The 16,773-nt window shown below is 41.3% G+C and overlaps 1 protein-coding gene across 5 annotated transcripts in view; it reads right to left on the bottom strand.

The window, feature by feature from the left end:
• The window catches only part of kdm6a (lysine (K)-specific demethylase 6A), a 63,946-nt gene that overhangs the window by 39,081 nt on the left and 8,092 nt on the right, over window positions 1-16,773 (bottom strand). For 4 of the 5 annotated variants that reach the window (XM_032529351.1, XM_032529354.1, XM_032529353.1 and 1 more), the window contains exons 3-6: window positions 16,324-16,432; window positions 15,810-15,859; window positions 12,894-12,952; window positions 4,868-4,988 (exon numbers count right to left, since the gene is read on the bottom strand). In XM_032529351.1, coding sequence (XP_032385242.1) covers window positions 4,868-4,988; window positions 12,894-12,952; window positions 15,810-15,859; window positions 16,324-16,432 — 339 coding nt within the window. Of the gene's footprint in view, window positions 1-4,867; window positions 4,989-7,043; window positions 7,111-12,893; window positions 12,953-15,809; window positions 15,860-16,323; window positions 16,433-16,773 lie in introns of those variants that run through there. The other variant, XM_032529356.1, reaches the window with a different exon arrangement.

The following is a 16,773-nucleotide window of genomic DNA, read 5'->3' as shown; positions in this document are numbered from 1 at the left end:
CTTCTCACCTCCTTTCTCAGCTCAAAGCTCTTCTCTATGGCTACACGGCAGCAAACTCATCACTTCTTTACCCATAGACAGCGCACAAAACACACTCTTGCAATCTTATTTCCTTTTCTCTCATTGGCTAAATTTGTAGCCACTGATGGAATGTGATTATCGTGGGTAAAGCAGAGAAGTTAGGTGTGATTATAGGGCTGGGCAATAAATGGATATTATATTTACATTACAATATCGATGCAATATCGACATTTTGTCTTTGGTCAAAACTATTGCGATTTTTGATTTTTTTCCCCATATCGACCAGCTGTATGTGATCATATGTAAAACTGCAGTTGCAGGCTCCTAATGAGGTCACAAGGTATCCTCAAAAAACTGCAGCCGTCTGTCCATCGCTTGCAGCCAACTATTATTTTTGTTATCGATTTAATCTGTCGATCATTTTCTCAATTGATTGATTAGTTGTTTGGTCTCTGAAAAGATGGAAAATTGTGGATCACTGTTTCCACAAAACCCAAGATGACCTCGTCAGACGTCTTGTTTGGTCCACAACTCAAAAGGCATAAGTTTAATGTTCCAACATGTTCTAACAGTTTAGAACATGTTCACATTTAAGACGCTGGAATCACATTAAAAAATTACCTCTACCAATTATCCGAATAAAATAGTTAAATAGCGACCATCTAAAAGTTGACAACTAACCAATTAGTCGATTCATTTTTGCAGCTCTACTTGCTCCCTCTTTAGCTCTTCCTCTATCTGAAGTGCACCGAGGGAAAGGGGGATGAAAGAAGAGAAGAGGAAGCATCGTGAAACATGCATCCTTCATAAAATCCTGTCTCTTTATTCCATTCATTGGGACACTCATCTTCTACAGCGAAGTGTCTATTCTAACAAATTTCCTGTTTTCCTCTTTCCAATTCCCTTCTCTCATTTCTCCCTCTGCTACCTTTATTCAATCTCTGCTCCTGTAAGCGTGCACCCACCCCTCCCTGTGGATAACTGGGGCAGTCATGTGTGCTGATTCTGCCTGTCTGTGTGTGTGTGTGTTGATTCTGCCTCTGAGTGTGTGTGTGTGTGTGCCGATTTTGCCTTTGTGCTTGTGTGTATGTGTTGTGTCTGTGCCGATTGTGTGTGTGTTAATGAAATGAGCCAGGACTCAGAGGGAGGACTACATCCAAGACAGAGTGAGGACGTGCAGCACGTGCAGCCCCTTTCAGCTCAATACTGGACCCACACACACCCACACACTACACACTCTTTGAATTTCAAATATTACAAACACTTGCAATCCACTGTAATAGCTTTGCAATAAATACTACCTTTGAGAATCTTAATGTTCAGCTTGCCTGTTGTCAAACTGTGTCAGAGGTGCCGATTCAATTGCAAATATTAGATTTTAATATTATAAGTCACTTAATCAGAAAAGGGGTAATCCCATTTACCACACAGCCTCGAACGTTAAAAACGCAAAACAATGCTCTGCCAGGCTCAACATTATGCATTTAAAAGCTGGAATAAAACTAGGGCTGCACACTATATCGTCTTTCTATCGTCTTTGTGATATCAACTTTCGAAAACTGCGCTTAATATATAATGCAACAAATGGTTTTTTAGTGGTGTCCTTTTTATTCAGTTCAATTTGTTCAAAATAAGAAAGTTGGGAATGATTTCCTTTCGTCCATCTATAAATGGCAGGTCTATCTGCGTGTTATGCGCATATCTCTCGAATTGGTAGTCTTCAGGATTTCAAACCTGACAGGTGTCTTGCTATGGGAGCAATAGAGCCCGACAGATATATATAATATTAGGCATTTCCCAATCTATCGGTATCGGCATTGATAATGGTCGATTACATGAATATTAAAAAAATAAAAAAAGACGGTCAACCATGTTATGAGTGTTGCCGTTTCATTGTCTGTCCACCAGAGGACGCTCTACAGCGTTTCTGTAAGATATTGTTAAATATATATTGGTAAAAGAAGCACACATGGGCTTTTGCCGCTCTCGCTGCTGGCCACGCCCCCTCTCACACGGCACGCTGAGCACAGCGCAAGACCAGAGACAGAAGGTCGAGGAAAGCAGCGGAGCCTTGGCAGTTACCATGTGACATACACCTCAGACCCACAAAATTGTGCAAAGTAGCACTACTATGAACTGTCTCGGACTTTGAATAAACAAACGACAATTCCCAAATTTAACCCTCATGTTGTCCTCGTTTTCCTAGATCGATGTTCTTTTTAACGTCCGCACAACGCTCTTTGGGGTGATTTTGATGAGTCTTATTCAATTTTATAGCATTTGTCTTTACAAGCTGCATTACAGTAAAGTGATCTGAACTTAGACTGTTCTAGCTGTTCTATTACACTAAGTTATTAAACCATTTCTGGAGAATATTTATCAAAAATCTCACAGCGTAAATAACATTTTGTTAAAGCACCAATAGTCAACCATACAATATTGGAGGTACTTGGTCAAGAATATCGTGATATTTGATTTTCTCTATATCGCCCAGCCCTATTTGGTGGGAAACGCTTTACAACAGCGTCCTGCGTGAGTTCTGCATGTGGCATATATCCAGCAATCATGTAGCGTTCCAGAAGCTACATGATTGCTGGATAAACCAAACTTACATGTCTTCACTTTCCTGGAGCACGACAGATAGCTGAAAGGAACATAGGGACTATTGTGTGGATTAAGGTTGGCGGGGAAAAAAAAAAGGCGCTACGCTTCTCCGTGTCTATTTTTTGGAGGTGGTCGATTGAACGGGCCGGGCGGGTAGCCCACTGCCATGAGGCCAATGTCTGGTTACTCCACATTTTCATGGTTATATTTTGTGATTACGTTCTGAATCTGTCAACGTTAAATCAGTAAGTTAGTACTTTTTGAGTAGTAGTGGTATACAGGGGAGCTGCATATGAAGTGGGTTGGGGTCCTTCTGTAAGTCATTTTAGGGTACAATTGAACCCCGAAAGCAACACCACCACCACGGGCCAAGCGATTGGCCCGTTCCAAACACGCTCATTTTCAGTTGGTTTTACATGAAACAAGCACTTTGTTGTATTTTAGCAGACTACCAATTTCGGCAGAGATGACTTCACTATTCTGTCCATTTATAATGTAAATAATGTCGTTATCGTGATATTCAACAACCTCTTTGCATATTTTCCTAATATCTTGCATCCGTAGTCAAATGTGGTGATTCAATTGTGAATATTAAATAATAATGACATATTTCTCTAAATCACAAATAGGATAGTTCCATTCCTCATACAGCTTTGAAGTTGGAACGCAAACCAATGCCCTGCAAGGTTCAACATTGTGCATTTAAATGTGTGTTTTTTTTTTGTTTTTTTAAAACCTGTGACAGAATGTCTGCAGTAGGACAAAGCCCAGGATCAGATAGCAGCCTTGTCCCTAAAAAGGAACCAGGACTCTCAGACAACAATAGATCCATAGGCTCTGTTCAGAAAGCCCTTCGTTACTGCCGGGAAGCCAATGGTGCACAGGTGTCGGCAGATAGTAGACGGGTTTAGCTCAGACAGACGGGGGGGGGATCACATGGCTCGCCAGCCTTTGTTAATCTAAGGACTAAGGAGGTCAAGTCTGTTTCAGCAGGAAGGAGGCTCCTATGACTACGCATCGGGTGTACAATACAGACCGGACTAGATGGAACTTGAGTCCACGGTGCAGGCTTCAATGTTAAGGTTATTTTTTTAATATATTTCAAGAAAATTAGAATAATGACACAAAAATGATCATTACCTCCAAAATCGTGGAGCATTTCCAGGGTTTTCCCCTGCCATTACAAGGTTTTGGTGCTGCACCCGAGTTGTTTTTGGAAAGCTGAATGAATGCAGATAAAACCCTTTTCTCAGATCTAATGATAGTAGTTGTACTTCTTTAGCTTCACGTATTATCTTTGAGCTTATTGACTGTTATTTATTGATGATCTGCCTTAGCTTTTTCCAACGTTTTAGACACAGCTATAAGTGGAATTGTTGGGTGTTTGTAAATTATAGAATGTGGTCTAGACCTACTCTATCTGTAAAGTGTCATGAGATAACTCGTTATGAATTTATACTATAAATAAAAATTGAATAGATATGGAGATAATAATGGTCCAAAATGGTGAAGCTGGATGAATGCAACTAAAAGCCTTTTCACAGATCTCATGATTGTAGTTGGACTTTTTCAGCTTTAAGTTTTATCTTTGAGATTTTTGAGTGTTTGTTATGTCTGATCTGCTTTAGCTTTTCCAACAATTTAGATACAGATATGGTGACAACGGGCCAAAATGATGTGAAAAAGAGACTCAAAACTACCACAAATGGGACACAAACTGAATACTAATGGAGTTTTTCCACTACATGGTACTTTCTTGTCTCGCCCTAACTCTACTCCCTTCAGTCTTAGTCAAGGTTCCTGCTATGACGACCAACTATGCTCGCCTCACGCATGACGCAGTATTCATTTAAAAATGGAAAATGGAGGACGGGGCTGAGTTGAGCAGGTACCATGTAATGGAAAAACCCTGTAAGAGACACCAAATGAGCACAGACACCCCAAAGAAAACAGAAATTACCAAAAAGACTCCACACAGCTACAAAAGAGACACAAACCCTATAAAGAGACACAAAATGTACGGGGAAACTGCATCTTTGTTTTATTGAAACTTAACATTTTCTTGAGGAATGATGCCTAAACCCTCCGACAAATACGCACACTTAAGTCTTCCCTAAACCTTGAATCATATCGCAATGACAATATCAGTCAAAATAATCACAATTGGATAATGTTTAGTCATATTGTGCTGCCATATGACTATTATACAATATGAGAATATTACCAGCCATTTTAGAATTACCTTTAGGCTTGACTCGTAGTCTGTGTTGGCTTTAAACATGAGTCCCAGTCTCAGGTGAATCTCTTTACTTCTCAAAAAGCCGGGGTCGATGTAAAGCACCTCCTGGAACGCCTTGATTGCCCTGGAAAAAAAACACAGAAAGAGGAGGTTTAGTAAAAACTTTGAAATGTGGACAAATATTTATATAGACAAACACGAATGCCGAGACTGAAAATAACCTGACTTCTTAAACCCAGTTCAGAGCAAAGATTCTCAAAACCGTTTTAGAACATCACAGAGAAAAGTTGCAGCGGTCTGAACCGGTCCGTCTCAGCTCGACTCAAACCAGCTGATGGTGTTGTTGTGACTCAGCTGGTCCAGTCTCCAGAGGCTGGTTTTAGGACGTTATAGACGTCTCCTGTTACTCCAGCCAGTAGAGAAGTCAGCTGGTCCAGTCTCCAGAGGCTGGTGTCACTCCCCCATGTAAATTGAATGCAGATTTGAGTCGAGCATGTGTCACTTTGCGACAAGTAGCCTACAAGATGCTAACGAGAGACTTCTGTAATGTCAGTACAGTAAAAATGGACCTGCTGAACAAAGTTGGTTCAATGCTGGCTAAAAGTTAGCATCAAACACAAGGCTGTCATTTGAATGCCGTTTTAAGCTCCAAATACACGCACCTACAGTACAGGCCAAACCACTTTCTCATTCAATGTGCTTCCTTTACTTTCATGACTATTGACATTGTAGATTATCACTGAAGGCATCAAAACTATGAATGAACACATGTGGAATTATGTACCTAACAAAACCGTGTGAAATAACTGATATAACATGTCTTCTATTCTAGTTTCGTCATCTTGGCCTTTGGGAAACACTGACATTTTATAGACCAAACAACTAATCCATTAATCCAGAAAGTAAATCCGTTTAACAGATCAACTGTTTATCAAAAATAATTATTAGCTGCGCCCTAGTCTCACTTTGCTAGACCCTTCTCCAAAGCACGCTGGAGGAGGGTCTGGCTAGCTCACAGTAGTCGGGGATGGGAGGAAAACATGCTCTGGTTTAATGCTATTTTTTAAACCAATCAAAATCGGCATGGGCAGCGCTACGCTCCGCACAAGGCCACTGCAAAATAGTTGTGATCAGATTGGACAGATAGTCTAGCTAGCTGTCTGGATTTACCCTGCAGAGATCCCCTTAGCACCCAAAGGGTAACCATAGTCCCCCCCTCTTATTGGACAGATAGTCTAGCTAGCTGTCTGGATTTACCCTGCAGAGATCTGAGGACCAGTTAACCATAGTCCTCTTATTGGACAGATAGTCTAGCTAGCTGCTGGATTTACCCTGCAGAGACCTGAGGACCAGTAACCATAGTCCTCAGATTGGACAGATAGTCTAGCTAGCTGCTGGATTTACCCTGCAGAGACTGAGGACCAGGTACCATAGTCCTCAATTGGACAGATAGTCTAGCTAGCTGTCTGGATTTTACCCTGCAGAGATCTGAGGACCAGGTAACCATAGTCCTCAGATTGGACAGATAGTCTAGCTAGCTGTCTGGATTACCCTGCAGAGATCTGGACCAGTAACATAGTCCTCAGATTGGACAGATAGTCTAGCTAGCTGTCTGGATTTACCCTGCAGAGATCTGAGGACCAGTAACCATAGTCCTCAGATTGGACAGATTAGCTAGCTAGCTGTCGGATTTACCTGCAGAGATCTGAGGACCAGGTAAACCATAGTCCTCATGAAACCACCGAGGTTGGAACGCCAAAACAGTACACTGGTAAACTGCTGGATTTAACATAAATTAGCTACAGCTGACTAAGTGTCTAGGTGACAGGTATCATTGGCAGCAAAATCAAGTCACCAGATAATTCTTTCACTTTGTTAAGTAATAGTTAACGATGTGTGTTTAGTCGCCCGGTGACTTTTGTCCCATCTGCTGAAGAAAAGCTTGACTTTGACATTTCAGCAAAAGACTGAATATGTCATTTATTGGTTAAAATACAAAATCCAGAGTCTGCAGAGTTCACCTGGTCCACAAACTCAAGGCTGACTTCACAGAAGTGTAGCGCTGGGTGTCGTGTTAGCAATAAACTTGTCTCTTAACAATGTTGAAACAAACTGGTCTACAGAGACGAGAGCAGATTAATACAAAACACACACCGAGTTTCCAATTGAACCCACTCACTGTGTAGCTATGACAACATGGCAATTGCATGTCAGCAGAAGCCTTTCTCCTGTATGAAGCGGCAAGGCAACCCACACACACACCACAAGAGAAAGAGAGAGAAGAGAGAGAAGAGAGAGAGAGAAGAGAAGAGAGAGAGGAGAGGAGAAGAGAGAGAGAGGAGAGAGGAGAGAGAGAGAGAGAGAGAGAGAGAGAGAGAGAGAGAGAGAGAGAGAGAGAGGAGAGAGAGAAGAGAGGAGAGAGAGAGAGAAGAGAGAGAGAGAGAGAGAGAGAGAGAGAGAGAGAGAGAGAGAGAGAGAGAGATAGAGAGAGAGAGAGAGGTAGAGAGAGAGAGAGAGAGAGAGAGAGAGAGAGAGAGAGAGAGAGAGCTCATTGCCCCCCCATTTCCTCCTCCCAGTCTCCATGTGCCTCCTCCTCATTCATCTGGTCCCTCCCTCCCTCCCGTGCTCTCAGGCAGAATCCAAAGTGATTGCTTGGAAAGCACAGCTCTTCTACAGAATAGGTTGTGACACACAGCGTAAGGCAGACTCTAGCCAAGAGATAAGCAAAAGAACTACGCTCTCCTTTAGAAAAGGAGATCTGACAGCAGAACCACTGCACATTTTTTTCAAAATAGTTCAAGCAGATAACACAATTGGGCTCCATTATAGGGGCGCCATTTGGTGTACTATATGAAAACCTATGGCACAAAATGTTCAAACTTGTTGATCTGACATTTTTTGCGTGTTATTTCTAAGCTAATCTTTTGTTGTTGCAAAGCTTGGTACGGATGGATTACCATGGAACAGACTTTGGAACAAAATGTTTAATACTATCTAGGGATGTTATATATTTTTTTTTTCCTGACCGACCATCGTTAATTGATCATTAACCGTTAACTGACAGTCAGACAACTAGAGGTGGGAATCACCAGACGCCTCCCGATACGATATCAACACGATACTTATGCAACGATACGATATTAAAACTTCAAACATATTGCAAAATTCTGCAATATATATTGCAATTTATAACCTTTTTCCAACTTCTAATTTTTCCCAATTTCAAATTCAAAAGATATCCCCAAAAGGATTTTAGGACTTTGTTTTATCTAAAAAGGAGGTATTTGTTTTGTGGCAATTGTTTGTTCATCTCACTTCAATTTTATTGTTGCAAAATGGGATTGTCAAGCAGACAAACTGACCAAAACATATATAATAAAAGATCGATACTTGGCGTCTGTGTATCATACAATACAGTATTGCCACTGAAAATATTGCGATACTATGCTGTACCGATTTTTTCCCCCCACCCCTACAGGCAATGGAGTCCTGGTTCATCCATGCAGGACGCTCGGATGTACTTTCCACGTTCAGCATCCAACAACTGCAGACTTTAACCAGTGCATGCAGCCACTCTCCTGAAATTACTTGCGCGACTGGTAGATGTCCTTAGGTCTCTGCGGGGCACATGGCCGAGCATGTCTACAGTTTGTCACCGGTTTATCTGCCTGGCATACCATGCGTAGGCGGCCAATACAACCCGCCAGTCCCTGTCGATATAGTGGCATGTGTCACGTAGCAGAGAGTTACGAACTTAGCAGGAAAAAGGCAACTTGCTCGAACAAAGTTGGCACTAGCAAGCTAAGCTGCATTTAGGAAATAGATTGCATAGCCTATTTTCCTTTTACAATGCAAAAAGCATTTCATGACTTTTGTCAATAAGTTTTTAACTGTTTAAAAACAAATTCCCTTGTTCCCCAATGCTATCACAAGTTCGTACGGACAGGTTGGATAGTTGGGCCAGTGTTTCTCCGGGTGAGCACCACTCCAGCATTTGACAGCTCAGCATTCCTCTGGGCCTTGGCCTCGGGGTGATGTAATTGCTCCTCGAAAAAACCCAACATGACACCCTCCCTTCCCCCAATGACACATTCCCCAGGCCTCAGAGATAGAGACATACAAGCTTGCCAGGAAAACACTACCGGCTTTTAAAGTCATGGGTGAGGTAAAAGGGGCAATATCGGGCAAAACAGACGAGAAAGGTCACCACAAACTGGTACAGGTATCGGATAGAGAGGCTCGGTTCAGAACATGTTTAAACTGCTAGCTCGTTACACCTGCCACTGAAAGAGCAGACAGCTTTACTGAAAAATAAAATGGTTTGTGTTGCCTAAAAATGAGCGCACTGGATCCAATCCCCAGCTGAAAAATAGAGTTCAAGCTACAGTTTCCAAATGTGCAACTGTCGGATCCAATCCATGTGAGGCAAACTCAAAAACACAAAATGTTAAGTAGTAATTAAATACAATATTCAGCCCTGGTGTGACAATTCAACAAGTCAGAAATCTGCTGGATATTAGGGACGTTACTTTGAGCGTCTGGCTGTGTCGAGGTGGAGGACTGAAATGTTGGCACCGCACTTTTTACGAGTGTGACGTAATGGAAGAAACTGGTGAAGATCACCGAGCCTCTTGGAGCTATTAGTGGTGCGAGAAAAAAAAAAGCTGTTGGTGATTCTGTCAGAGGCAGAGATGCTCCGCTACCTTTGGGACAGAGAGAGAAGGGGCTCGTTGCACACCACGTAGTCCCAGATTGGCCTCGGCATCTGTACGAGTAACGTTAGGCAGCCCGATCCCCTCGAGAAACGGAGCCACAGTGGGTAAAAGGGCCCACCTGGGTCTCTTTTCAGGATGCACAGACACCCAGCGCTAAAAATGCTGGATGGTTCTTGACAAATCTTTTACAAACTAATTCCAAAAAAACATATTCCCACCACTTGCTTGTTTGATCCGCTGCTAAACGACACATCAACTGGGAGGTTCCTTGCAGATAAAGAGGAGAAACCCAGGTTGTGCGAATTTCTGTTCCTCGCTCACAGAGCCATAAGTACCGTCCGCTCCCCCACTCAATATTGCTATACAATCAAACCTTAAAGTGGCTATAAGTGGATTTGGGGTGTTATTTTGTGTCTCTGGTGCTTCCACACTAGGCCTGCACGATATTGGACAAAACAGACATTGTGATATTTTCTCCCCCTGCGATGTATATTGCGATATGAAAAAAGAAAAAGTAATTTTTAAAAGATGACAAATAACTATTTGGGAATATTAAATAATTCTTTACTACTGCTGTGATTTTGTAGGGGAGTGCATCTACTTAGAAGATTTACTATGATAAACTTTAATGCTTAAAACACCTAAGCAAGAAAGCACTGTGACTAACGTTACTCGTCAGAAGTGGTTTTGGAGAGGGAAATCAGGTAGAAATACGCTGGTTGACTGGCCTGACACCATTGTACTCATATAATAATCAATCCAGGCTAAGGTGAATAAAAATGACTGCATGTTGCTTCCTCTAAATTTCAGGTTGTGGTCGACTAGCGGGTTCGGTTCGTTAGTATGATATATTGATCAGACCTGCATGTCACGCACACTAGCAGCAAACTCTGTGTATCCAAGAACAATTACATCAGTGGAAAGTACAGTACAACAAAAATATGGTGTCTTAAGAAAATTAAACTATGTAAAAATATTCTGGTACAACCTCTAATTAAAATTATGAACCGGAAAAGAGCAGAATATGGGCACTTTAAAAATCTTTGTGCTCGATCCAAAATGCTCTGTGCTCGCTGGCGCTCCGCTCACATTCTCTGATTAGAAGGACGTTAAAATGAACAGCATGGCTTTAAATCTTAAAGACTTGGCATACACTAAGAAAATAGACCAAAAGATGTTCTGTTGTATGAGCCTACCAAAGCAGAAAAATCAGGAGAAGACGGATAATGCTGGGTCAGCAGCTACAGACTGACATATCAGAGAGCCTACTTTGGCTAAGGGTTCATTTGAGGACACTTCATCAGTGCAACGCTCACCATAAGATCTGCTCTTATCGGACAGGAACAAACACAAAAACAAACATCTCACTGACGCGTTTTTGCATTTAATTCTCGTGTAAAATGGATGTCAAAGCTTCTCACTTCTTCCCACAACAACACTCACACTTCGGCTGTGGCTCAGTGCTAGAGCGGTTGCCTGCCATTTGGAAGGTTGGTGGTTCAATCCCTGGCCCTGCAGTCCCATCGGAGTGTGAATGTGTGTGAGTGTTTATCTGATGAGCAGGTGGCACCTTGTACGGCAGCCTCGGCCTCAGTGTATGAATGTGTGTGAATGGTGAATGTTTCCTGTGCTATGTAAAAGCGCTTTGGGTAGTTGTTTAGACTAGAAAAACGCTATATAAAATACAGCACATTTACTTCACTACATACACATATATATATACATATATATACACATACATAAATCAAACATCTATATATAATATAATTTTAATAATATATATATAATATATATATAACACATATATACACATATACAACACACACACACACATACATACATTATATATATATATATATACATACACACACACACATATACACACACACACACACACACACATATACATATATATATAATATATAATTATAGATATATATATTTTTTTTTCCCCCCACGGCACACAACCAAGTGGAAACATGAAGCCTGAACGAGCTCGAGGGTAACCGGATGCCAGGACTTTCAGAGTGAGTGCACGTTTCTCTTGTAAACTTACTCGGTCAAGACGACTTCTTTTATGGTGAATGAAAGGCTTCATCCGGCCAAGAAGGTTATGGAATCAAATCAAATCCTAACCCATAACCTTTGCCCATTAGCGTCGAAGACTGCAACTAGACAGTACCAGCAGTCTCATGACGTCACATTTGCGCGGGCCAGCTCGGCTGCGGCTACTGAAAAAATGCCTTAAGAAAGACAGGATAACACTGTATCTTCACTGACGAGTCATAACGATTACCCAAATACGCTCAACACGTTCAAGAGAACTGGTGGTCATATGCCGTAAAACAGTATTTCTCAAACGAGTCACGTTGATCCAGTCGAGAGTAGTTAACGAGAGCCCGGGAAACAATGCTCCCGGTTAACAGAATCATTTTAAGTGCAAAATGACATCAGGTAGATCATAGTGCGGCACCAGTGCTATACTGGCACTGGATTTCGGAACCCAACCCTAATTTTATAGAAGACCGGTACCAACCGGACCAAATACCAACGCAGATTTCGGTGCCTCATATCTGTGCCACGGACGTTAGAGGAAACAGAAGCATTGCTGCGTGTGACGCAAGTTAACTATAAACTCAACAGCAGCTAACGTTAGCCAACCGTTAGCTAGCAGCTAGATTAAACAGTTAAAATGCTGACAGCTAAACGGTGTAAAGGGTGACTGTATTTCACTGTAGACTAGAGCCCGGACGAAGGATTTTTAAGGCCGATACCGATAAATAATTGGTTATTTAAAAATCGTATATTCCGATATGTCGGCCTATATAAAAGAGAGAAGAAAAAAAACAAAACAGAAACGCGTAACTAAACAAACACATTTCCCTAACATTAGTTGTTTGTAGTTATGAGTTCTCAATAAAATAAATGACAACTATTTGTTTTACTGTCTCAACAGAACAACAACATACATTAAAGTTCTGATTAACGGCGTTAACGCTAACCCATTTTAACGATGTCAATGTTTTTTATCGCAAGATTAACGTTCTTTTTGGCCTAGCAAACTGTTTGTTAGAAAAACTACAACACCACACCAGATCTAGCTAGACCGGAAACTAACAACAGGCACGCCGCACACACTTGTTTGAGCATGCGAGCCGGCCAAACAGTGGTAATGTTACATTTTGAAGACGTGTATTTGCCAAAATGTCAGAGCATTTCTTGCGAATGGACTGAAGCTAAAACGTAACCACAACGTTTTCAAAATCAACAAGATCATAATTCATGCAATAAACCGCTTCTTTTAAAACACTTACCAGTGAAATGCGTTGTAATGGAAGTATACCATGCCAAGGCCATATAAAAAGGGAGCATTCTGAAAAGAAATTGATGGAAAATTGTTACAAACAGCAGCATTCAATTCCATCAGCACATTGTAATGATTACTTGTCCACAACTTGCTAAGAAGCTAAGTGTTAGCAGTTACAACCTGGATGGTGTCATGGCATTTTCATATACAGTATGACATACCTCTGTACCAATTAAGGGCTATACCCAAAATTATGTATCCATTTATTCCTAACTTCTACAATACTGGAATACTGTATGCCAAGTTGTAAACTCATGCAAGAGCCACTGAATCAATATGTGGCGGTCAAAGTCGATATAGGGGCCGGCCGCAAAAAATAAACATTGATCCCGGCGGTGTCCTCCAGAGGACAAGTCATGGCTTCGCGATGTAATCTTTAGGTTTATTGCCCTCAAAAATAGTAGTGGTTATGACCATATCAGTGACTATGTACATGTTCCTGCAGCTACTCCGTGTTGCCTGCACTGATTCGGGTCGGGGGGGGGGGGGGGGGGGGGGGGGGGGGGCATATTACAGGCATATTTATGACGATCAAGATTAATGTAAAAATGGCCGGAATTCTCCTTAATGACGGTATTGAAAGTGATATCGTTGCTATTTTTAAGACCCTGCAGTATACCGTATTACCGCCCAACCCTACTCAGCATGCATAACCTTGTCAACAACCATAGCATCGCTATGGTTACAGCCATGAACCGCTTGCGCGACTGACAAGTCCACAGCGTGTACCTCTGAGCCTTTCTCCACTGCAACCACTGAGACAGTGTGTGTGCCTTGTATACTCTGAGTGTAGGACGGCCAATGTAACCCGCTAGTCCTCACTGAATGGGTTTTACATCATATTAAACTAAGTATCTTGAGGTTGGGACCAACAAAACAAGACATTTAAAGACATCGGCTTAGACTTTGAGAATCTCAGAAGGACATTTTTCAAGATTAATCAAGATGATAACTGTCAGATTAATCGATAATTAAATTTATCATTAGTTGCAGCCCTACACAGAACAGTATAGGACCTCCACATGTAGTATAGAAACCAAATGCATACAACAAGCTGACAACCGGCCCGGGCTTGATGTGTGCACAGCATTTCTCCATCCCAAATCAACACGTGGCAATACAAAAAGTATTAGGACAGTGATATGTTTTCAATTTTCTGTCTCTGTATATCAGCTCATTTGGATATGAAATTTAACAGCTATGGTATTACAGTGCTGAGTTGCAGATTTAAGAGTGTCTGAGAATATCCATACTAGGTGAACAGTGCATTAAAACTGACTCAGCTTTAGTGGTCCCCTAATACTGTATCTGAAGTATCTTTATATACCCTTAGTGGTCCCTAATACTGTATCTGAAGTATTTTTTATATACCCTAGTGGTCCCTAATACTGTAACTGAAGGATCTTTTATATAGACTTAGTGGTCTCCTAATCTGTACTGAAGTCTCTTTATATAGACCTTAGTGGGCCTAATACTGTATCTGAGTCTCTTTTATATAGACCTTAGTGGTCCCCTAATACTGTATCTGAAGTCTTTTTATATAGGCCTTGGTCCCCTAATACTGTAACTGAAGTCTCTTTAATAGACCTTAGTGGTTCCAATACTGTATCTGAAGTCTCTTTATATAGACCTTAGTGGCTCCTAATACTGTATTGAAGTTTATATAGACCAGTGGTCCCTAATACTGTATCTGAAGTCCTTTTATATAGACCTTAGTGGTCCCTAATACTGTATCTGAAGTCTCTTTGTATAGACCTTAGTGGTCCCCTAATACTGTATCTGAAGTCTCTTGTATAGACCTTAGTGGTCCCCTAAACTGTATTGAAGTCTCTTTTATATAGACCTTAGTGGTCCTAATACTGTATCTGAAGTTCTTTCATATACCCTAGTGGTCTTAATACTGTATCTGAAGTCTCTTTTATATGACATTAGTGGTCCCTTATACTGTATCTGAAGTATCTTTTATATAGACTTAGTGGTCCCCTAATACTGTATCGAAGTCTCTTTTATACAGACCTTAGTGGTCCCCTAATACGTATCTGAAGTCTTTCCCAAATCAGCCTTGGTGCAGAATTCCAGCCAATAGAGCAGTCCTACAATGAGCTTTCCTTAGTATATGCCATTTCTGAGTCTGTAGTTTTTTTTTTTTTTTGGGGGGGGGGGGGGGGGGGGGGTTGACCAACTGCCACTTTGCTTGTTTGAAAGCTATAATGTCTCTCTCTCATGGGTGGGCCAAATTCTCTGGACGGGCAAAGCAGAGAAAGGGGAGGTAACCTGCCCCATTGACAACTAGGGGGAACAATCATCCGATCAGCCCATGTGAGCTTTCATTTTCTCAAAAGGCAGAGCAGGATACCCAGGGCTTGGTTTACACCTATCATCATTTCTAGCCACTGGGGGACCATATTCAGGCTAGGAGAACTCATATTAATTTCTTTTTTTTTTTAAACTCAAAAGTTTTAATGCCATGGGACCTTTAACATGTCATTTTTGAGGCCGTGTTCCTAATTTAAGCATGTTTTTCATTTTCTGAAGACGAGACTCAAAGCAAAAAAGCAATGCGTAAAGATGGCTGCAGGCCAGACAGAGAATCACCGGGGAGGATACCATGTGTGGGTTTTTGACGTTGACTAATGACTATTAAATTACATTAGATGAGATTATTTAAGTCTCTGGTTACACCTGAAACTGGTAGAATATGTATAAAGAGACCGTTCATTTTCCAGGTACTGTATGTTCTGACGGCTCTGACTTCGGACTGTAGTTACACTCATTACAATGCTCTGTGTTTGAATGAGGACCATGTGGAACAAACCGCGGTTTAAAAAGGTTAGAAAGAGTAGTGGATCCCCAGCAAACTCACCTTCCAGTAGTCCGACTGTAAACTGAAGTACCTCTGGTATGCAGATAACGCTGAGAAAACGGTGAGATGTAACAAAGGATGTGATACAGAAAGAGGGAGAGACACAGAAGGAGATGAACAGTTAGTGACAATGTTAAATGCTCAAGATCTTCAAATCAGATGCACTTTAACACTTCCCAGCAGTTATGTTTTCTAGACAAGCACAAAGTGTCTAATAAGAATGATCCTCTGTCAGCCGCTTTCAGGAGTGTTAAACACAATAATGAGTGTAGAAAATCAAAGCAACAGCGCAAATGACTTTCATCTGGATGCTGTGAAGTGGTTGCTATTTTCTCTGGGGTCCACATCAAAACAATTTAAAAAAAGAAGAAAAAAAAAGATTTGTAATAATCACACATTGTCAATAAAACAAGAACATCCAAAACAAGTGCATTATAGATCAGAAGAAAAGCAATTGATCCTGAGATACAGATTCGGAAGGAAGAGAGGAACGAGTATTTACACACAGACTCACCTTTTGGATAGTCCTCCAGCAGAAGGTTGAAGTGGCCCAGTTGACAGAAAATGTCAGGGTCCACTTTCCCCTCTGCTTTCAGGATGAGAGCATCATAGCAGCGAACAGCCTGAATGAAAAGAGCGAGAACAATGTAGAGTTAAAGGGACGCGCCACAGCTGCCATGAAGAATACAGAGGTAGATGGTTGAACGATCCATATTAAACACAAATGTGTAAATTGCTTGACCTTAAGGCTGCTCAGGTTTTCAAGAGGTGATGACCAGACACAGACGACTGATATAATACCAAAAGTGGAGCTTTTCCAAGCCTACCAGGGCTTATTTTGCATAGTACCAGATGAATGTCCAAATAGGGAACTTGTCAGTCGATATTTTAACGGTTAAACAAATTACCCTTGCTAGCCCATACTGCACACACTGTGTGTGTGTGTGTGTGTGTGTGTGTGTGT

Source organism: Etheostoma spectabile, chromosome 11 (assembly GCF_008692095.1).
Source record: "Etheostoma spectabile isolate EspeVRDwgs_2016 chromosome 11, UIUC_Espe_1.0, whole genome shotgun sequence".
In the NCBI taxonomy this organism is placed as follows: domain Eukaryota; kingdom Metazoa; phylum Chordata; class Actinopteri; order Perciformes; family Percidae; genus Etheostoma; species Etheostoma spectabile.
The sequence above is the reverse complement of the archived record's forward strand: the minus strand, read 5'-3'. Positions and strand labels throughout refer to the sequence as shown.